The sequence below is a fragment of the Anarrhichthys ocellatus genome, unplaced genomic scaffold, assembly GCF_004355925.1.
Source record: "Anarrhichthys ocellatus isolate YVR2014 unplaced genomic scaffold, GSC_Weel_1.0 scaffold24, whole genome shotgun sequence".
Taxonomy (NCBI): Eukaryota; Metazoa; Chordata; class Actinopteri; order Perciformes; family Anarhichadidae; genus Anarrhichthys; species Anarrhichthys ocellatus.
In genome coordinates, this window is record NW_022280054.1 from 3529204 (window position 1) to 3550225 (window position 21022).

Below are 21022 nucleotides of genomic sequence, written 5' to 3' on the forward strand. Positions count from 1 at the left end.
TATATATATATATATATATATATATATATATATAGTAGGTGCATACATATTCTCCTTAGAAGCAGGCACCTTATTTCTGGCAGAACTATCGTGACTTCCTGTTTTACAAAGGAAGCATGAGCTTATGGCAGACAGGATCTCATCAGGCGTGAGTGACGGTGGCAGAGCCCGCATGCTTCTCAAACAGAAACAAGAAGCTGTAATCTCCACTTCAGTCAAAAAAAACTTCCCATGGAATGTTTGACTTCATTATTTCTCTGAGACTGCGACAACGGGGATCAACAAAAACTCATGTTACACCTCGTGCTGTTTCCCTGCATGCTTGAACAACAGAGGAAACCCTCAGTGGTGAGTAAAGACATGGAGATGCCCTAAAAAGTGGTGGAGGAGCATTGGGGTCAAAACAAAGCATAAGAGCAGATGAGAAAAGTGAGATCAACCGTTTTTGTAATCAATTATTGACACAGCGTTCAAAATGTTTCCACTCAAGACACACCCCTTCCGTTACGTATAGATCGTTTGTTCAGTCACACATAAATGCTGTACATGCAGCATGGTACGTTTCCATCGTGATGTTTGCGGAGGTTTTTTGACATTTGTAAATCAAGCCTACGTCAGGGCTCTCTCTTTACAACCCTTCATGAACCTCTAACGCAATAACCTAATTTATAAAAGTTGCATAAAAAGAACAAGAAAGAAGCCAACAAAATAATAATAAAAAAAGGCCACTTGAGGACAAGATTGTTGAAGGACGATGGCCTTTCACAAAGATCTGTGGAAGTCAGGAGGCTAACATCATAGAAAAGAATGAGTTCAAGTTTTGATGATGGTACAATTGAGAAACGAAGGGAGTTCAGAGAAAGAGAGTGAGCTCGCTGAGAAACACAGAAAGCCATGTGAATGAGGAAGAAGTCTCCGTGCCTCCCACACTCTGGTGACAGTCAGAGGCCAGCTGGCATGGCCAAAGCATCCATTCATAAGGCTTTCAGGAAGTGAACAAGGGAAAAAAAACAAGACTTTCAGATAACACAACAACACGTCAATCTTCTCCCAACCTCCGTTAGGCCTTTGCCACCAACAACTGCTTCGGTGTAATAGCTGGTTCCCACAAGTGTTCCTCAATGACTCTTCCGCCACTGAAACACTGGTTCTCACCTGGCAGAGATTGACTCAGGTGTGGGTTTAACCTTGTTTAGAAACAAAGGGCCCTTGATGTCACAGGCTAGTACAATCATCATTCATCATCAGGTCAATACCTAACCAGAAGCATCCTGAGAATAAGGGAGGACATTCATATTTGACTTGAATAAAAGTGACCAAGTGACTAGTATTTTGTACACTGTTGGTGCATTCAGTGAAATTATACTTTTGGGCAAATCTACCTCAGGTTCTGCACTAAGGCTCGATGACGGCACACGATGAAATAGTGACTCTCCAGCAACCGACACGGGGAACTCTTTCAAATGTTTACTATTTGCTAAGGTGTGTTATGTGTTAATGTGCAAGTACTGCATCTGGTCTGTTATGGCGGTTGTTATGCTGTGTGTTTGTTGCAAGGAATTCCCATAGCTTATCACGCTGCTATCAGACGACCTAAACCAGTAGAAATGTGGGCCAGTTGATAAAAACGTTTGCCAGTTTCCTGGCACATTTTCAGCCTCCATGCTTGTGTAAAAGCCCTCAGTGTGTTTGTGTGAGAGAGTTACTGAAAAGGGGTTCCAACTGACATTAAAGAGTTGTTTTGTATGTAAATGTGCGGGACAAATATTTACCAGAGTACACTTGAAATGTCAAGACGTTAAAAGGACCAGTGTGTAGGATTTAGGGAGATTTATTGGCGGACATGGAATATAATATTCATAACTTTGTTTTTGTTAGTGTATGACCACCTTAAACTAAGAATCTTTGTGTTTTTGTTAGCTTAGAATGAGCCCTTCATATCTACATATAGGGACTGTGTCCTCTTCCACGGAGTCGGCCTTGTTACGTTCCCTGAAGGCCACCGTAGTTCTCTACACACTTGAGAAAGGAAGGGGTGAGCGATGGGGGTATTTAGTTGGTTTGCAATGTGCAACCTGACAGTCCGGCACACTGTTCCTTTAAAGTGATATTTATCAGGACAGAATATGTCTCTATATCAAAGTGTATGTTTACATTTGTATATACTGTATGCACATATTCACACATAAAGTATACGGCCATATTAAGCAAGGTTTTTAAGGATTTCCTTATATAAATCTGTTACTGGAACGCAGCAAGCCACGTCCTCATAGGCCTAATTTCTGACTTCTCCAAAGAATTATTTCCATGTACTTTGGGTTTTAAAGACATGTCTGCATTAGCAACCAAACACACACATAAATCGTGGCTTCTGCACAGTGCAAATCCACTCCAATCCTGCCAGAAACACTTCCAATTTTTTTTTTTTTAATAAACAGCTCTTGCGCGGTGAGTGATACACTACAATAACAAGACGAGAACTTGGCAACAGAAAGCAACGCACCACAGCAACGCGGTCTTAAATGTAGGCCATGCAGTCACAAGTAGAGAGAAAATATGCAGTCAGGATGTAGATCTATACTTCCACTTGAGGTTATTTTCCATAGGGTTGAAACGCAGGAATAAGGGAAGGGTTAACTGATCTGAATGGTGCTTCCTTGCTACTTTCTTGAATGAAAGTAGGGTGAATGCTTGGCAAGGAAGAAGGGTCTGTCACGCAGGAGTGATTGTCTCTTTGTTCTTTTGTCACTTGTGCTCTCCTTTGTCACTAGACAACAAAGTCTGGAATGTCTGTCCTGTGTATGTGCTTCTGAAAGGTGTGCTGGGGTTGTCCCGCTTGATTTATCTGTACATTGACATACTGTAAAATGGATTCATAGGTACAGAGGATTTCTACCTATTTCTGAAAAGTTAGATCTAGTCTACTGGAAGTGCAACACCTTTGGAACAAAGCTTATTAGTAACTGGGACCGTTCTGCTTATAGGACCTACCACAATGTGATGGAAGAGAAGCTCCCAGGCCTGAGTCAGCTTCTGGTTCTCCAACATGTCAAGGAAGTCATAGATGAAGTAACCTGTGGGGATAGAGAGCATTCAGCCAATGTAAACGACATCTTTAGGTTCAGCAATTCAATCAACCAAAGCAGGACAAAGCTATTTGGCAAGAGAAGCGTCTAAATGTTTGGTTTTTTTTGGGGGGGGGGGGGGGGCTGCTTCCATGACGACAGCGATGGCAAGCAAGATGCGTCTTGGAGAGAAGCTATTCATATCCACCAACCAGCCGTATCCATGGTGACATCTATTCAAAATGCTGGAAATAATGAAGTGTTGAGGATGAAGGGCTGCGAGGGAGATGGGGGCTTTGGTGGGACTGGAATTAACCTCATTGTGTTGGAAAAGTGACACGGAGGACCCAATATGGCGACATGTTTGTTCTTACCATTAGCAAATCATCAATCAATCATTATCAAAAGATTTCATTTGCATTATCTGGTTCATATAATTTCATAAGGGCATTGACAATGGACAGGGGGGGGCAGGGCGGGCGGGGGGGGGGGACTCCACGCCAAGGGGTCTTTTCAACAAGAGCTTTGGTCGAGTTTAGCCACAAACAGCCAATTGGAGCTGCGTGGGACTCAGTAACAAAAGAAAGGCAGTTAACTGACATCCCTTTTCTTTGTCTTGTGTTTTTATAATGAGTCATTCAGTGCTGACACATCTGTATTAAAAACATACAGGTAGAACAAAGATTGAGTGAGTGACATAGAGGGGGAAAATAGAGTATTACTCTTTACTTTGCATGGCCAATGTCTACACTGAGAACAAATTAAACTGACTTGACTTTCCATCGACTACCAACTAATGTTTGAGCAGGAAGAAGTTTTTGTGTTTTTTTTTGGTTTTTTTTTTTAAATCCTCCAAAGTGATACACTCAAGTTCCTGAGAAGTGACATTCATTGGTATGTTTACATCAAACCAGTTAGTCAAACAACCCGGGTTTCAGGCTGACAGAACATAGTTAGGTCTCTGTTAGAAGTCTAAGAAACCCGATTCAAACATCTGGCTTAGTCTGATCCTGGCCACGTTACTGAGGCATGTAAACATCTTTTCACTGTGGCTTTTTCTTTCTACAGTCTGTTTAAACTTCACTTGTTGTGCAGTGTGTCTCTTTTTTAACTGTATTAAGAGGTAATTTACTTCTCTATTATATGGATGAAACACCACAGCTAGAGAGCATTATTCTTTAAATTGGTCAATCATAGCAACATGGAGAGTGTTGAAGGTATCGCACCCACGAGCCGATAAACATCGTTGGGTTCCACTGACAGACATTGTTTCGAGGCATTGCACAAGGTCTCCATTCAACAAGTGGAGAATAATTTGCGGCATGCCACTGCGAGGTTTGCAGCGTGGTATCACAGCGAGCCGGGCTGAATGCACAAATCTGGAGAACAAAAGTCCTCACTCCAGCTCGCCGAGGCCTCAGAATCCCACCACATCTCCAGTGGGAGGGCTCTGGAGAAGTGTTTTTGAGTGAATGACTCCCCTCTCTGTTCCAGGGCCGGGCATCCTGAAGGAATGTCAAACATCATGAATCCTTGGATGCGCTTGTTGACCAACACAAATCCAATAAAATGTGTGGATTTAAGATGGCTCATGTGACAGAAGTTGTTTCAATAACACTTTCAGGATCAATGAGAGAAAAAAAAAAAAAAAAAACAGGACGAGTTGATATTTTAAGAAGGCGTGGTCCCATGTGCATTTAGGTTTGAGAAATCGTAATGATATCAAGCTAAATCTAATCCATGCAAGACTCTAATTTGGTTTACAGAGTAGATGGTAAAAGTCCATGTAGCCTAAATCGTGGATTCCAAGATGCATTTTAGTGGGAAAAAATAAATAAATCTACAGGACGAGAGAACTTGTAAATGTGGTCAGAGTCAAATTAAAGTGAGGGTACACACGAGAACACACCCCATAATAACTAATGACCCTCTCTAATTCATTCATAGATATGCCAGTGAGAATGTTTTTAAATTTTAAAGACCCTGGTAAACGTTTATATTTTCCATTATACTACAATATAGTAAAAATGAACAATATCAGTGAATTGTAGAAACTTGAGAAACGATGAACCATATCAACATTTCAACAGGTAATTCATTGAGCATTCAGGGTGGCACTGGTGTTATTTTACACATCAGCTTCAAGTTATGCAAACACTGTAGTTTGTGTTTAATTTATGGTTTACATGCAACCCCTTTGACCTACAACTGCCCTCCCACCACGAGGGCAATTATCAAAAGTAAAAGGACACCATGGGATGGATAGTGTCACTTCCGAATTTCCCCTTATCATGGCAGCGCCCATGGGTGCACCAACACCCTGACCCAGCCCATTCAGTAAACACGGAGCACAATTCATAAATGAACACTGTAGAATACTCACCGATAGAAAACGACACCAAAGCGTGAGAAAACACAGAGTGGGTTTCTATCAAATCTTCAGCCATCTGTGGGTGAAGGAAAAAGCTGCAAAGATGAACACAGGAGTTCGGATAAATAGGTTGAAAAAGGTTGTGTTTTTACAGTTTGAGGAACTTTATTTGGGAGTGATATCTATACAATAAAGTATACTTTAGTCAGTGCCAGTCATAAGCTTCTTCATAGGTTATATCATATATTAAAATCTATCCTGAGTTATTGGAAGAGGATCTGGCCAAACAGCATGGCAATAATTAAGGTCGATCATTTTTTGAACAAACCAAAAGCCAGCACCCATTTATAAAAAACCATGCTCGCGAGATAAACATGCGTAATGCATGCATTTTCAACCACAATCATTATTTCATTGAAACGGAATAAAGCGGTTTTAACTCACCACGCGACTGCCCATATCGCAGTGATAAAACTGTGCACAATGGATGTGGAGATGTTTCTCCACTTCCATGCATTCCTGCAGGCGGATTCAGGCATGGGCAGCTTTCGGAACCCAGTGTTGACCAGTCGGAAAAATCCGACGGAGCTCCCGGTCGTTAAGATCACTGAACTCAACTCCATGGCTGAAATATCTTGTGATATATAACACAAGTGAAGACTTCTCAGGACACAATTGTCCCCAAACGTGAAGCGCACCTTCGACTGTGAGCTACTTGTTTTGCGACGACGGAGAACAAATCAACGTTAACATACCGGAATATCCCCGGTCACTTAAAAAAAAAACGTGTTTCTTTCACGTTTGTTGTGTAGAGAGAGAGAGAAGGCGTGGACACCTCTGTGAAATGGTTCTCCAGTGATTGAGTGTTTGTGGTGTTTCTTTGTAATGACCCCCCTCAAAGATGTGACCGGAGGAGATGGGTGGTGAATGTGGGCGTGGAGCCTCTTTCACTGTTGTGAAACCGTCCTTGTTGTAAAACCCCATCCCTTGTGTAACTTTTTGACATCAACAACAGAAACCACCGCGACGGCCTTTCCACGCCCTACTATAGAAAATGGGGCGTGGTCAAAAGCACGTTTCATGTGTGGTGTGACGTTCAAGCGCTGTCGGAAATATTATCAATCGGCTACAGATTTATTGCCAAGTAGGTTTGCACACAATAGGAATTTATCTTCAGGGTTTTCTTGTGTAACGATAGATACAGTGCAAAAGTTAAGAGACATACTAAAATACAGAGACAAATTATGATAGAAAATATTAAATAATTTAAGATATAATACAAATAGATCTTGTTATCTTAATCTTTAATCAGATCAAAATATTGCCAGATTTAGGCTGTAGCTGTTTAAGGCAAGGTTTGTGTATGGCTGTTAAACTATTATCCATATTGGATAACCCGGACCACCCTCTCCACCACCTACTGCAGGGACAGCGGAGCACTTTCTTCAACAGACTCATCCAGCTCCGCTGTCACAAGGACAGATACAGGAGAACATTCCTGCCCACTGCAGAAAGACTTTATAATAAATCAACTCTGGCCAAATCATTCACACAACTATAACACCGTTACACTGTTGTTTGTTTGGTTAAATATTTGCACTACTGTTTAGTTAGTTAATTTAATATTATCCTATTTTATTGTATATATTGTGCATTTTCATATTTAATATTTTTAAATATTTTTTTACTCTGCTACTTTATTGCTCACCTTTTTGTATAAATGCTGATGTAGCGAATACATTTCACCTTGTGGGATTAATAAAGTATCTATCTATCTGTTTGTCTGTCTGTCTGTCTGTCTATATACTATAACAATAGCCACCAAGGTAGGTTATGTTACAATGTATATTATTTCTTGCATAAACGTTAGAAAGCACCACTAAGTACCGTCTGAACAAGGGAGAGGCGTAATACGAACAGCACTTGAAGGCACCATGAATTACGTATTTCTGTAGAACAACCCCGGAAGTTATCTTCGCACTGGTTCGCTCGACAAATGGGACAATGGGATATTTCTATTGGATTTTGGATTATTGCAGAAAATAAACAATGTAGCGAACACATGTCTATGATCCTCACACATTTTGTTCAGCAAAATATTCTTCACAAATTTACCCAAATTTGTTAAGCATGAATGCTGTCACCATGGAATGCTATGGAAGTAAAACGCTAACGTTAGGCTGTAAACGAAGTAAACCGTTCAAATGAGTGCGCGTACACCACGAGGCGGTCTCGTGTATTAACAATACATCAACAGATTCAGGACTCGTTCTTGTGCCACTCTTTCACGAACGTGGATTTATGGGAATAGCAGTTTATTTCAGAGAATAACGCATTAGATGAGTTACATTAGTAGTGTTTATTATTATAACTGGAGTTTGAAACACAAGGAATATTTGACTTGTTTAATTCATTGTAAGTGGCCATGAATGATTGCTCTAATATTTGGTGACACAGCGCCACCACCAGGTTAAAGTTATTTTTAACAGCAGCCCGCCCCTCAGCTCACATTGTTCTGTCATTAGTACAATAGAATGGGTCCACCAGAGTGAGCTGTATGATGGTGAAGATACAAATGGAAAGTTTTAAGGGCAATTATAGTTAAGTGGGTGAGTGACTGGGATACACATTTTAAGAAACTTCAACACATTTTAGTTTGAGAGGAAATAAAGCATAGCTTCAGGATACGGAATTTGTCCATGACAATAGTGAAACTAATCTTACACACGTGGTTGCTTTTCCTGGATCTTGTTGTCGAAACAGCACATTTTTCCAAAGCAAGGCTAATCAATGCTCAATAATTTATGAATAGTCTATCGAATCCCTCCGTCACGGGTGGTTGTGGGAGGAGCGTGCATATGTGGCACGTGATTCCGACTGGCTGTCTCGCGGGCGCTGGTGGTTCTCCTGCAGTCGCTCCTCCTAAACGACGCACGCTTGTTTCTTTGCGGATAATAACCTCACTGCGTGTGACCCGTTTGTATCGGCAGACGCGTCGTTTCTGACTGTTGATTTTCGGCAGAAGAAAAACCAGGTGAGCGCAGCTACATGGAGGTTTTTACGTTTCAGTGATTAATATCTGACATGATGAGGTGAGGCTTGTGTCAAAAGTAAAAAAAAACGGTTCTGACAGTTTGCACTATGCCGACCCAGGATGCTCATCCTGTCAGACTGGGTATTAGACCATTAACTCACTGTTAATGACCTAACACGTTTAGCAGTAGACGTGCAACCCCTATAGGGTGATTGGGATCAAAAGTAGAATAGATTTTAACTGTTTAGCTGGGTAAGGAATAGATACGAGTTTCAAAACAAGCGACCACAAAACATAGGCTTTTTAAGAATTTAAGCTTATTTGCAATAAGAAAATATACAGCAAACAGGCTCAACAACAGGGAAACAAATATTGTACAAAAACCCCAAAAGGAGTTTATAGTGCCACATGATGCTCATCCATGGAATTGATGTTATTGGTACAGAGCAGAAAAGAAAACAAAGATCAATGACATAACTAACCTTCAAAATAAACTACACTGAATAAAACTCCTCAGTTCCCTGGTTTTCATTATATATTATATATAATACATATATTATATGTATATCATCATGTCTTGCAGGAATGAATCGGTGCCAGGAGGAGGTGACTGGGATGGTATGTCAGGAGGCGGACCTGAAAGATGGACAGTAAGTCACAACTGGAAAAAAAGATCACTTTTTTTTTTTTTTTGGCATAGTACTGCTGTCAGTGAAGTGCAACACTTTCATGACCTCAGGAGCTTTTTCTTCACTATTTCTCTTCTTCCACCTTTTGTGTTTCCAAAGGATGAGGGAGGTGACCGTGGGGGACCAGAAGGTGTTGCTTGTTCGCACTCAGGGTCAATACAGTGCTGTTGGAAGCCGGTGTTCTCATTACTACGCTCCTCTCATCAAAGGTAACCCTTCTCTATCTCTATATACCCATATCTGAAGTAATAACTTTATTTAGTGTTTTGCATTTGTTACGACCGGCTCGGGAGTCGCAACATATAGGAGGGACACAACACCAAGTTAGGTTAAAAACAACCACAGCTGCCAGTTTATTTACAGGACACAAGTAAACTGTAGTGTGCAAATCCCACTGCAGACCAGGGTCTGGTGCCAGGCAGATGAGAGAGAGCGAGGGCGGAGCAAGGAGGTGCTTATATAGGTAAACCACATCCTCATCCAGGTGCCCTCAATCACTTTTTAGGGAGCCGCACCTAGAAGTCAAAAGACACAGAATACACACACACCCAAGCACAAACATTCACAGCAGGACATAGAACCGTACGTAACACTCCCTTCCTTAAGATGACAGCCATAAGGGTGTCATCCAAAACCATGCTGTTTTAACAGAAGAATAATGGGGGCTCGTCCGAAGCTTAGTTAGCCTTAGGTCATTTTTTTACTCCTAGACTTAGTTAGTAGGTTCAGGCTGATGTCACCACTTAAGGTAGAGTTTTTAGTTTTTCTCTTTTTGAGCTTGCCTGGTTAAGAAAGCCTGCGGGTGTTGGAGAGACCAGCACCACTTTATTGTTTTTGGTGCGGTAACCCCGGGGTGGCCCCTGGCGTGCCCGGGAAAGCCGACGAAGACTAGTTGAGGTTTAGCCGGATAGAACTACAGTTTCTTAGGTAGAGAGGAAACCAGGTAAGTTCAAGAATAGGTCGGTTTGAAATGTTCATTCCTCAGGATAGTATGTGGTGGCATTTGCTGGCCTTTGTTCTTCACACATGCTGTACGCTGTGTGAGTAGTAAGAGTGGAGAAATATTGTTGTGCACACTAGTTTTGGTTAAATGCTAGGCTGTAGTTTTGTTCTTCTTTGAACCCTGATTCGTCTGGCTGGCTTAGTAAGCCAGTGCTCATGCTTTTCTATTATCTGTGTTCAGGTAGTCTCATGCTTCTTGCAGGGACTACATTTTGTGGAACCTACTTTCTTCTCAGTGGAGGTAGAAAAGTAGTGTTTAGAATTTCAGTGTATCGTAGGGGTAAGAGTACTGTTGACACTATTTCTATACTGTGTGGCCTGAAATAGTTAAGTAGCTGCTCTTGTATAGATGGCCTAGTGATTGGTGCATTTCAATTACTCTCTGATTTTGTGTAGGTAAGCTGTGCTGTTTGGTAGCACTATTTCTGTGTGGTAGTGTTACTTTGTGTCGGTGGTTTGGCTTACTTATTTTTGGGTGTGCTACCTTGTAGAGATTTGTTTCACATAAAGTTGTTTTTGTGATCTCACAATGAAGTCTGATTTTCAAGAGATCAGTGAAGGTCCTACAATAGAGCAGCTGGCTCAATGTACCAAAGCCCAGCTCATGTCTATTGCAGAGCAGTACCATCTTGAAATTGCTCAAACTTCCCTTCAGAAAGGTCAGCTTAGAGCTAAGGTAGTCACTGCACTCATTGAACAGGGAGTATTGCCCCATGAATCTAGTCAGCTTGATGAGGAGCAGGGCTTACATGTGTCTGCAGGTTTAACTGTTGGGAAGAAGGCACAAGTAATCTTGAAGTCTCAAGATGCTCAATCTGTACGTTTGCTAGAATTGGAATTGCAATTCAGAATAAAAGAGCTAGAAAAGGAGGCGCTTATATAGGTAAACCACATCCTCATCCAGGTGCCCTCAATCACTCGTTAGGGAGCTGCACCTAGAAGTCAATAGACACAGAATACACACACACACACACCCAAGCACAAACATTCACAGCAGGACATAGAACCATACGTAACACATTGAAGTTGAGAAGTATTCATTGCATGTTCTCTAATAAACCAGGAGTGCTGGTTGGTGACAGAGTGAGATGTCCCTTGCATGGTGCCTGCTTTAATGTCAGAACTGGAGATATCGAAGAGTATCCAGGTCTGGACTGTCTGCCTAGTTATAAGGTAACGCATGTCAGTAGAGATCGACATTAAATAGCAATTAAAACGCTTGTTTAAAATGAATCGATCCAGGAGAGAGGTTCTTTCCAGCTTAAAATGTTGTCACATTGGATATCATCTACTTCCATGTAATTGGTACAAAAAGTACCACATTATGCAAACTATGCATCATGCAGACTCCACTTGAATGCTATCTTTTTAAACCAAAAAAAGTCATTTAGCAGGGAGAAGACGGGGAAGTTGCAAAATCCCCCCCCCTGCAGATGAGAGATCGGATTAAATGTCTTGATGGCAGCTAGTCCCACAGACATTATGTATTTTCCAGAGTAATATTTTCTCAGCTGTTACCACAAACTTCATGCCTTCTGTCATGTATGCACATTAAGATTAAACTCCATGTTGAGCTCATGGTTTTTAATCAACATTTTGCAAGAAAAGTGTGAATTTAGACTTATCCCTAGTTCTCTTTATTTGCAGTTGTTACCAGATGTATTTATTGTTCAGAGTACTTTGTCACTCTTTCAAAACATGTCTCTTTTTGTTGTTGAATAGATGCTGTTGTCAACATTTCGCCTGCTGCAGAAAAATTATAAAACAATTATATTTCTTTAATATTTCACAGGTAAACGTTGAGGATGGCAAGGTGTATGTTTCCATCAACAAAGGTGTAAGTGATGGCCAGTTAAATAGTTCAAAAAAGATCACAATGTTTCCTTTTATTTTGTGTTAAGACACTATTTTAAACTGTCCCTTGTTTGTGTCCCTCAGTCTCTGAAGTTGACGAAGCGCGTGAAGGAGATGTGCAGCAGGGTGCCAGACATCAAACACACTACTCTGCTGATAGGAGGAGGTAAGGACTAGATGTAATACATGATACATTAATGATAAATACACAAATCCCTGCTAGTAGGATTGGGAAAAAAAAGAGACTTGTGCTCAAGTAAATTTGGTGGTCTAGTGCTTCCATAAGCTCTGAAAAATTCCACATTGAATATGAGTTTTGTGATTTCAGGCCCTGCCTCGCTTGTTTGTGCTGAAACACTGCGGCAGAACTGCTACCAAGGTCGAATCCTCATGGTAACCAAAGACACCCTGCCTCCATTTGACAAGCCCAAACTGAGTAAGGTGAGAACTCGATCAGAGAGGAAAGGTTAACCGGTATTCACCCTGCATCGTTTGTCTTTTTGAGGAGGTAGATTCTTCTGTCGGTGTTTGTCGACAACCTGTATTCACGCATTGCCTCTTTCAGGCTTTGGACCTGGACAGCAGCAGCATTCTCCTCCGACCAAGTGACTTCTACCAGCAGCACGGGGTTGAAGTGTGGACACAGAAGGAGGTGAGAGGCAATTTATTTGCAGTGTCTCGAGGAGAACTGGTCCTCTTTTTGATCGTGTTAAGAAGTGTGTTTTGTGTTGCAGGTGATGTCGGTGAACCCGGCCGATAAGGCGGTGAAGTTGTGTGACGGCTCTTTGCAGCGTTACGACCAGCTTCTTATCGCAACCGGCTGTAGGTTAGTGTCATCATCCTGTTCATCACATTTTCCACAAACGAGGACGTTTGTAGATTGTGTCGTCACACTCTGGTGTCATGAGACTTATTGAACACAAAAAAGACAATGGAAACATTCACGAACAAATGTCCATGTGACGACGGCAGTGATGACGGTACATTCCTCATTTTGTTCACAGAGCGCGACCGCTCGGCTGTCCTGGTTGGGACCTGAAGGGAGTGAAGTTGCTGCAGAGATATGAAGACGCCAAAGAGATTCACAGCTCCGGTCTGGGCCAGAAAGCTGTTGTGATCGGATCCTCCTTCATAGGTCACCAGGTTCAGTTTCTACATAACATAGCAGAATGAAACTAGGATTGTGCATGTAAAAAACGTGACGGTGCAAGATAAAGCTGCTTCACCACACGTGGTCACACCCAACATTGCAGACCGCTGAAGTGTTTCTCATTAACACAACAGGTATGGAGGTGGCCTCCTACTTATCCAACAAAGCTGCCAGTGTGGCCGTGGTTGGCACTTCCGGATACCCGTACGAGCGGTCACTGGGGCCAGAGATCGGCAAAATGAGCATGCAAGTAAGAGGCAATGATGACGGTAGACTGTCGCCGTTATCGCTGAATGTTGATTTCATCAGATGGAACAAAAGTTTAAAACACGGTTTCTTCGTTTAAGATGTTGGAGGAAGAAAACGTAAAGTTTTACATGAATGACAGAGTCACTGAGATCCAAGGGGAGAACGGCAAGGTGACTCTACTTTTACTCCATTAGCGTTTGACTTTGTAACTAATAACATTAACGATGGCTCTGTTACGTTCAAGTGTCCCAGTAAGCCGTGACAGCACGCACAGCAGCTCAAAGGAATCCAGGCATCAATAATATTACGATTACCTGTGTTTTTACCACTGTGACATGTAAAAATGTCCTCAGTAAAAAAGCCCAATGTCACTAAATCAGGAACGCTGCATCTTCAAACCTAGATCCAAACTGTAGATCCATAAATGAGTCTTCTTTTTCCAGGTGAAGCGGGTGGTGCTGAAGAGTGGTATCGTCCTGGAGGCCGATGTAGTGATTGCTGGAATTGGTATTTTGTCATTATTATATTGCACAAATCAAGTTTGGGACCGTTTTAAAACATGCAGTTTAAACACGAAGATCTCTGTTTTTAGGTGTAATCCCCAATTCAGACTTCTTGGCAGGAAGCAAGTTGGAAGTGGATTCAAGGAAAGCTGTGGTTGTTGACAAGGTAACGCGCTAATTAACAAAGCCTTCATCCCTGTGATAATGACATAACTAATGAAGGATGAACGTGGCTTTACATGTTATGACTTAACTTTTTTTGTTTTTGGCCAAACATTAATATTTGTGTGTCCAGGTGATTGAAACGAATAGCTGTATAAATACACGGTGTCTTTGTGAGCCTAATGTTAAGGCTCCTGCTGTTAACGCATTTATCTTTTCCAACAGTTCATGAGGACCAATGTACTGGATATCTTTAGTGCTGGAGATGTTACCTCTTTCCCTCTGACCATTCGTGGAGACCAAAGGGTCAATGTGGGTCACTGGCAAATGTCACAAGCTCAAGGTAACTGATGGATTCAAAGAGCCAGTTGTGATGCGTGTTGCAGATGAGACGAAGTTCTGTTTCTGCATCACACATATTTTATTTTAATCCGAAATGATTTGAAGCCTGGATTTAACCTTATCATGCATGTATTGTTTTGTGTCTTTAACCCTCAGGAAGAGTAGCTGCCTTAAACATGCTGAAGAAACCAACCAAATGTGAGTCTGTTCCTTTCTTCTGGACCGTGTTAGTTGGGAAGAGTATCCGATACACAGGTAGAGTATTTATTGAGGATAGTATCACCCTTGTATTAGGATATTTAAACCCAGAAAAATAACCTAACCGGGTCTCATTTCCTCATTCTAGGCTATGGGAAAGGATACACAGAAATCATATTCAAAGGCAAAGTGGAAGAAAGGAAGTTCCTGGCGTTTTACATCAAGTGAGCAGCTGTGGAATGACTCCCGATACAGCTGATTATTAGTGTCTGCTTTGTGCTGAAAGCCTTTCATTTGTCCTTTAACAGAGATGATGTGGTGGTGGCGGCGGCCAGCCTGATGTTCGACCCAGCTGTGGCTTGTCTTGCAGAGCTGATGGCGACTGGCCAGATTATAACAAAGGCACAGGCTCAGTGAGTGTCATCCTGCTTTTACACAAACTTATGTGTTTATATCCTGTATGCACATGAAATGAGGATGAATTCTGCTACTGTGTTATGTCATCAGGGAGGAAATGTCTTTCTTATTTTGGCCACTTGGGGGCAGCGGAAACCAGCTGTAAACAGGTCAACGTTTTAAGTTGATGGGGAGAACCTGTGAGCAAATATTGCTTATTTACTCATCCAGCAGATATGGAGCAACATTATCATTGATGTATCATTCCAATATTCACTCTCCTTTAAGCTCTGTTTTGCTATCCACCAACTATCTGTCTCTTTAGCTGCTTAATGCTGCACTATGTTCACTATGTAAAACCAAAATAATCTGTAGTGCTTAAGTTGATGAGTCTCTGTGGGTTGTTGGGTACAAGTGACACCTTTTACTTTACAGTCATTTGATCCACTATTAATATGAAAAATATTTATTACAGCAGCTAACTATTATACTGTAGCTCAGTTGGTACAGACATGACAGACTTGTGGGAAACCTTGATGCCATCACAGTCATGTAAACACTACACAGGGGTCTAAATCATCAGGTTACTTTATGTTCTATAGCATCATATCTGAAATCACAACTCATAACCTGGATACTACTCTTTGCTATATGTGTTTTTTCACTTCCTCCTGTTCAGAGCTGAAGACTTGAGCTGGCTGCAGATGTGACCTGATGTATGAAAACACCTCTCAGTGACGAAGGATGGCGCCTTCATCTTTCTTCTTCCTCTCTTGTTCTAACTACAGATTCCACTAATCTATTACTATTATTATTATTATTATTATTATTAGCCACCTAACATAAATATATACAAACAATGTTTAAACTCCAAGACTCTATAAACACTTAATTTAATAGTATTTTGTAGTATAGTCATAGTTAAGTAATAGTATTTTTCATACTATTTCATCCACTTAAAACTTCCTGAAAACACATAAACTACTACAAATGACTTAGTTACAATATATTTGAGTAACTTTTTTAGAATTTAAAATACAACGGTCAGTTAAAATGTTGCGCTCAACAAATGCAATGATAAACAGGTTGATTATTAACTTTTTCTTTTTTCTTTTTTTTTTTTTTTACTTTTATCAATACCTCTGTTTAATAGAATCAATCATAAATGTTTATAGCAGAGATGTTAATGTTTCATCTTTATCATAAAACTTGAAATTTACATGAATATAAATGAAAGCGCTCTGTGTAATCTTACCTTATGCTTTGTGGTGCATAACTTAAGCTCAGGTATTAAACAAATCTGATTGTTCATATCATACTTACTGTTGTCAGCTGCAGTATGAGGATGTGTGTTCTGTCTGTTCTCAGTTTTTCCTTAAATTTTTTGTTACACTGATGATAATAAATCATTATTCATCAGTAGATAACTTTTTTTTGATTTTCCTAGGTTGCTTCTGAGATGTTGACGCAACGTAATAATCTTAATCAGGTGTTGGTGGAACATTTCTCGTCAGTGATTATTAGGTCTTTGTAGTTTTACTTCCACTTTGTTGTTCATTGCTCTTTTGAGTCTGTGTGTCCTGGTTTTTTGGCAAACTGGCTTTTTTTGTGCATTTTATAAACCCCCCCGCACTACTGTACCTGTAAGCTGGGAAGTCCACTCTCGGTAGTCTTTGCTTACTTAAAGCTGTCAGAATCTCAGTGTTGCCATATAATCATATTCCATGTGTCCTGTCTCTCTGCTCTTACACTGCCATATGATGTCTGATGTGTCCAGTCCTGTTTGGAAAAATAACCCCACTAAAAACTTCTGATCATAAAAAAATAAGTAACTCTTTCATGGTGCACAATGACAACTTAATCAGTCAAGAACACTAGCAAGATGCTTTTATTGTGATTTGTACACAGAACCGTTTACTTGTTCATATTACTTTGACGTTTCTCAAGTAGGTCGAAGCATCAAAAGTTAAAACAATTACTACAAAATGTTATTTTAGTATTTGGAGACTTTTTATTTCATAACCGACAGCATTATTTTGTAAAACAAGTAAACCTTGACAAATTTACAGTATAACAAGACATACGTGACAAGCACATAACATGATTAGTCTCTAATGTTATACTTATAAAATCAACTAATTCTGTGTTGCGATCTTATTTCAGTTCTACTAAATCTGCAGAACAATCTCCTCAGTATTCAGCTACATCTTTATTTGCTTGTTTTGGAGCACTGCTTCACTGAGGATCCCAGTTTGTCAGCCAGCAGAAATGGGTTGAGGTGGCAGTACTGAGGAACAAATTAAGAAAATCCATGGTTACTTCTACACGAGACAAATTGTTGCTATGAATTGTGCTTATTGTAAAACGTCAATATAGGCAACATTCTTGCATGCAAAACACAGGTCAACTTTATTCTATTTCTGAATACAGTCAGTATCTGTTTTTTTTAAATGAAAGCATTTCAGCTAAGGTAAACCCAAAACATCAGCTACCTGTGGTGTTGACTCTGAGTCGGACTCTGGTTGATCCGAGACCTGGATTTTGAAATCCGGGGAGAAACGAGATCTCTGGAGGATTGCTGCCATCTCTCCATTCACCACCACTGCCACATCTTTCTGCATAGCACAAAAGAAAACAGTGATATAATCTTTCCAAAAACACAACAAATTATATTTAAGTAAGAATATGCAGCATTTCTTTTGATTGAAAAAGATATACAGACCTACATCTTACTTACATTATACATTACTGGATCAATAAGCCACAGGTTAGTAAATAACCTGTGTGAACATTGATAAAGATATTTTAATATCGGCCTGATTGGCCTTTTATTATACCTTGAAACAGTGGGAGGAATCAAAGTCTAGCTGATCTGGGAAATCTGCCACAGTTCCTTTATAGGTCACGGTCGCCTCAGACACGACTGGACTTTTGGGCAGCTTAAAGAGCCGGTAAGTGCCCGAAGCAAAGCCGACATCCCCTGGAAAAAAACAAAGAACTGGCTCAATTGTAAAGTGATAATTATCTTTTCTTGTAATCTAAATGTTGCCTTCATGTTACCTGCTTTTGCTTTGAGCTCACTGTTGTAGATCACAATGTGGCTGGCTGAAACGAGATGTGGAGTGCTGAAACCTACGCCGTGTGCCAACGAAATGAGATCCTGCCAAAACAGAGAACCACCCATTCCTTCACCTGGACCAGAAATCAAAGGGGACACACACACACACACACACACACACACACACACAAACAAACAAACAAACGGAGGGTATTGTCTGTCAGCGGTGCACCGATTCTGCTCTTTTACGATGACTTTTAGATGATAATATAAACTTATTTTTACCCCACAGGACTGGATCTTCCTTCATGTGATCAGGAACGACTTTGCTGGCATACATGTCACTAAAGTACAGCTCACCTCCCTCCTGTGTAAAATGAGATAAACAGAGTTCCCATCACATCTTCCCTTTCAACACATTAACGCAGCTGGTCGAAATTCTTCAGACTAACCTTCAGGATGTTGTAAGCTTGCTGTAGCACTGCTCTTTTATCAGGACACAAACAGATCACACAGTTGGATCTGGATACATTAGAGGGAAAAACAGTGTTTATCGATTAATCTAAGCTGTCTTATTGTAACAGATAATGTAGAATCACATCCATGTTTTAAACCTACAACACAACATCCACTGAGTCACTATGCATGCCAGCTTCACCGAGCTTCTCCATGTACCCCTGGACAAACGTGATGTTGGGCTTCTCATAGCCAAACTTCTTCTGATGATACTCGATGTACTGACGGGATACTGCGATCTAAAGAAATGCGAGTTTGATTAGTAGAAAGCACAGAAATCTAGCCTCAAACGTTGTGTGAACATGTATGCGTCATCACCAGCTCCTCCGTCATATCGATCCCTGTCACATGTCCGCTCGGCCCAACCAGTTTACTGAAGGCATAACAGTCTCTGCCAGAGCCGCTGCCGAGGTCCAGGACTCTGCAGCCCTCAAGCTTCGCCGGGAAGGGAAGGCCGCAGCCGAAGAATCTGGAGAAAAGAGTCGTTAACAACAACGAAATCACGGTGCAGTGATGAGAAATACAGAGAGATGGCTGTGTGCTCTAAAGGACGACAACAGACTAGTAAAGACCAGGACGGAAGCCAGTTCCTCTGCTCGATGACATTTTAAATCACTGATGTTCACAAAGTCTTTTTTAGCAGTATGTGTATACTTTCTAATGTGTTTACAGAGAGGTCCAATAAGTCATTTGTCAGTGAAACTGAGGCATGATCATGTTTGGATTTTTTTCCTGACCTATCGATGGCTGCGTGTATGTTTGATTTGTACGAGCCCTGTCTGAGTCTTGTGCTCTTTTCATTGCTGAGTAATCGAGTAGTACTGCTACAAAACAGTCCATTCCTGTTGTTCCTCTCATACCAATGACACCACAGGATGGCATGTGTGACAAATTATGCGTGGGAAATATGCAAAAAAAAAAAAAAAATCAGTTATTTCTTAAATTAAGAGGATGTAAAAGTAAATGTGGGATAAGAGTGCGCAGCTTACTTTTTGGTTACCTCTGGGTGAACCAGGATCAGTGCATCCCTGACACTCTTTTGTGGTGGGCGGCAAGGCAGACTGCAGGAGGAAGCACTTGTTTGCAGATCACCAGAGGACTCCAGTCGGCTGCCATAGTACTTCTGCACACATAATAGTGAATATATGGTTAACAACTGTCTCTGCACATGCTTTTCCATTCAACGACATGGTCTCACATGGAAACGAGTGTTACAAAAACCACATCCTCACGACCATTGCATGCCTTCAACATTGTATTCCCTACATTTGAAAGAGATTGCATATCAAAATAAAAGAATTCCCATGAATAATGAATAGATGAGAAAAAAAGTTGTTCCTCTTCTACATCGTATATGCATTTGTTGTGATTGAAGAATCTGTATTTTCAACTTCAGGAAAATATTCAGTGAGGTATTGAAACTCGGCTGTGCACTATTATGCAATGTCAACTGTTCTGGCAGAAAAACTGAACTCTGAGCTAAAGACAAATCTGAAGTGGGCCTACCTTCACATTTTCCCGCACGTCGTCACAAGACGCCATTACGTCGGACAGCATTACAAAAACATGAAAAAGTGTCTGAGACGGAAAGCAATTGTTTTGTAGCGTATATGTATAAAACGCTGGGTTTATAATTTACATGCGTTAAGACCTCCCCCCTCCAATGATCAGCGGACCTTGCCTTTCCTTTCCGGCCCATTTTATTTTTCACAATAAAAGCATACAAGGATTGAAATTTATACAATAAAAAGAGATAAACAAAACACATAGGTTAAATGAAATGTGTAGTCTAAATATAGCTTGGTGGAAAAAAAGTAAATACTTCAGTAGCAAAGTGTAAGTATATAATCTATTAATTACTTTGATGACTGTAAAAGTCTAAAACAAAAGAATCGCATACATTAGTTATTGCTTTTCAAACCAATGTCACAGTTCACCTTTCATTGTAACACTTCTGTAGTTTAACAGCACACTGAAATATAAGCCAAAGCTAAGCATTTTCTGTTGGCCTACTGGTCTCAAAACTCAATATCGAACTAACATTGTGTTAAAATAATTCATGGATCTACAGGGTTTGCTTTTTTAAATTTTATTGCAGCAGATACAAAAACATAACCACACAATGTTTGAGATATTTACAGTTTTAGATGAATGACACATTTCAATTTATCTAAGGGATGATCAGACAATCTGACTTAACCTGAGCTACTAAAAGCTTGAAATTTGTTTCACAAACAATGAAGAATAATAATTTTTAAAGACTTTGCTAGAATACTATAATAATATTATACTACCATAATACTAGAATTACAGCATGGGTGCTGTCATCTAATTTCATGTTTCAGCTCAACAGCGCTGAGGGAAAAGAAAAAATTGATACACTTACATTGGGAAAGACAAAAATATTGCTATACATATATACTTGTTAAGAGA

At 40.5% G+C, this 21022-nt stretch overlaps 3 protein-coding genes across 4 annotated transcripts in view; 1 reads left to right on the top strand and 2 right to left on the bottom strand.

Annotated features, from left to right (window-relative positions):
- tlcd2 (TLC domain containing 2) overlaps positions 1 to 6402 on the bottom strand; it is a 22852-nt gene extending 16450 nt beyond the window's left edge. Inside the window, exons 1-3 of the mRNA XM_031861134.1 lie at positions 5881 to 6402; positions 5449 to 5531; positions 2992 to 3074 (exon numbers count right to left, since the gene is read on the bottom strand). Of these exons, the coding sequence (XP_031716994.1) occupies positions 2992 to 3074; positions 5449 to 5531; positions 5881 to 6059 (345 nt within the window). The 5' untranslated portion in view covers positions 6060 to 6402. The remainder of the gene's footprint in view (positions 1 to 2991; positions 3075 to 5448; positions 5532 to 5880) is intronic.
- A 1951-nt stretch (positions 6403 to 8353) lies between these two features.
- Positions 8354 to 18937, top strand: aifm4 (apoptosis inducing factor mitochondria associated 4). Of its 2 annotated transcripts, XM_031861216.1 has the most exons (19): positions 8354 to 8470; positions 9054 to 9120; positions 9259 to 9368; positions 11225 to 11334; positions 11954 to 11998; positions 12100 to 12181; positions 12344 to 12456; positions 12581 to 12667; positions 12750 to 12841; positions 13020 to 13150; positions 13300 to 13415; positions 13513 to 13584; positions 13858 to 13921; positions 14007 to 14083; positions 14305 to 14422; positions 14578 to 14676; positions 14768 to 14843; positions 14928 to 15032; positions 15695 to 18937. In XM_031861216.1, exons 2-19 carry the CDS (start codon positions 9056 to 9058, stop codon positions 15723 to 15725), a joined length of 1593 nt encoding a protein of 530 aa, XP_031717076.1. In that variant the 5' UTR covers positions 8354 to 8470; positions 9054 to 9055; the 3' UTR covers positions 15726 to 18937. The 2 variants fall into 2 exon arrangements, with proteins under 2 accessions (XP_031717076.1, XP_031717077.1); XM_031861217.1 differs by lacking the exons at positions 8354 to 8470; positions 9054 to 9120 and having other exon boundaries at positions 9281 to 9622; positions 11045 to 11334.
- On the bottom strand, positions 16888 to 20269 carry LOC116391020 (arsenite methyltransferase). Its single transcript, XM_031861218.1, has 10 exons — positions 20096 to 20269; positions 19579 to 19712; positions 18908 to 19058; positions 18692 to 18828; positions 18526 to 18595; positions 18359 to 18440; positions 18076 to 18207; positions 17853 to 17995; positions 17508 to 17630; positions 16888 to 17302 (listed from the first exon to the last, which is right to left on the bottom strand). The coding sequence occupies exons 1-10, from the start codon at positions 20144 to 20146 to the stop codon at positions 17225 to 17227; spliced, it is 1101 nt and encodes a 366-aa protein (XP_031717078.1). The 5' UTR covers positions 20147 to 20269; the 3' UTR covers positions 16888 to 17224.
- Positions 20270 to 21022: the final 753 nt, after the last annotated feature.

Excerpts from the sequence above, each read along its gene's own strand:
- LOC116391020 (XM_031861218.1), bottom strand. The coding sequence starts at position 20,146 with ATGCTGTCCGACGTAATGGCGTCTTGTGACGACGTGCGGGAAAATGTG. Across the intron at positions 18,596-18,691 it reads GACTCAGTGGATGTTGTGTT|ATCCAACTGTGTGATCTGTT; the intron begins GTAGGTTTAAAA and ends TAATGTATCCAG. Across the intron at positions 18,208-18,358 it reads GGAAGATCCAGTCCTGTGGG|GTGAAGGAATGGGTGGTTCT; the intron begins GTAAAAATAAGT and ends TTTCTGGTCCAG.
- aifm4 (XM_031861216.1), top strand. The coding sequence starts at position 9,056 with ATGAATCGGTGCCAGGAGGAGGTGACTGGGATGGTATGTCAGGAGGCG. Across the intron at positions 13,585-13,857 it reads TCCAAGGGGAGAACGGCAAG|GTGAAGCGGGTGGTGCTGAA; the intron begins GTGACTCTACTT and ends TTCTTTTTCCAG. Across the intron at positions 14,423-14,577 it reads GCAAATGTCACAAGCTCAAG|GAAGAGTAGCTGCCTTAAAC; the intron begins GTAACTGATGGA and ends TTTAACCCTCAG.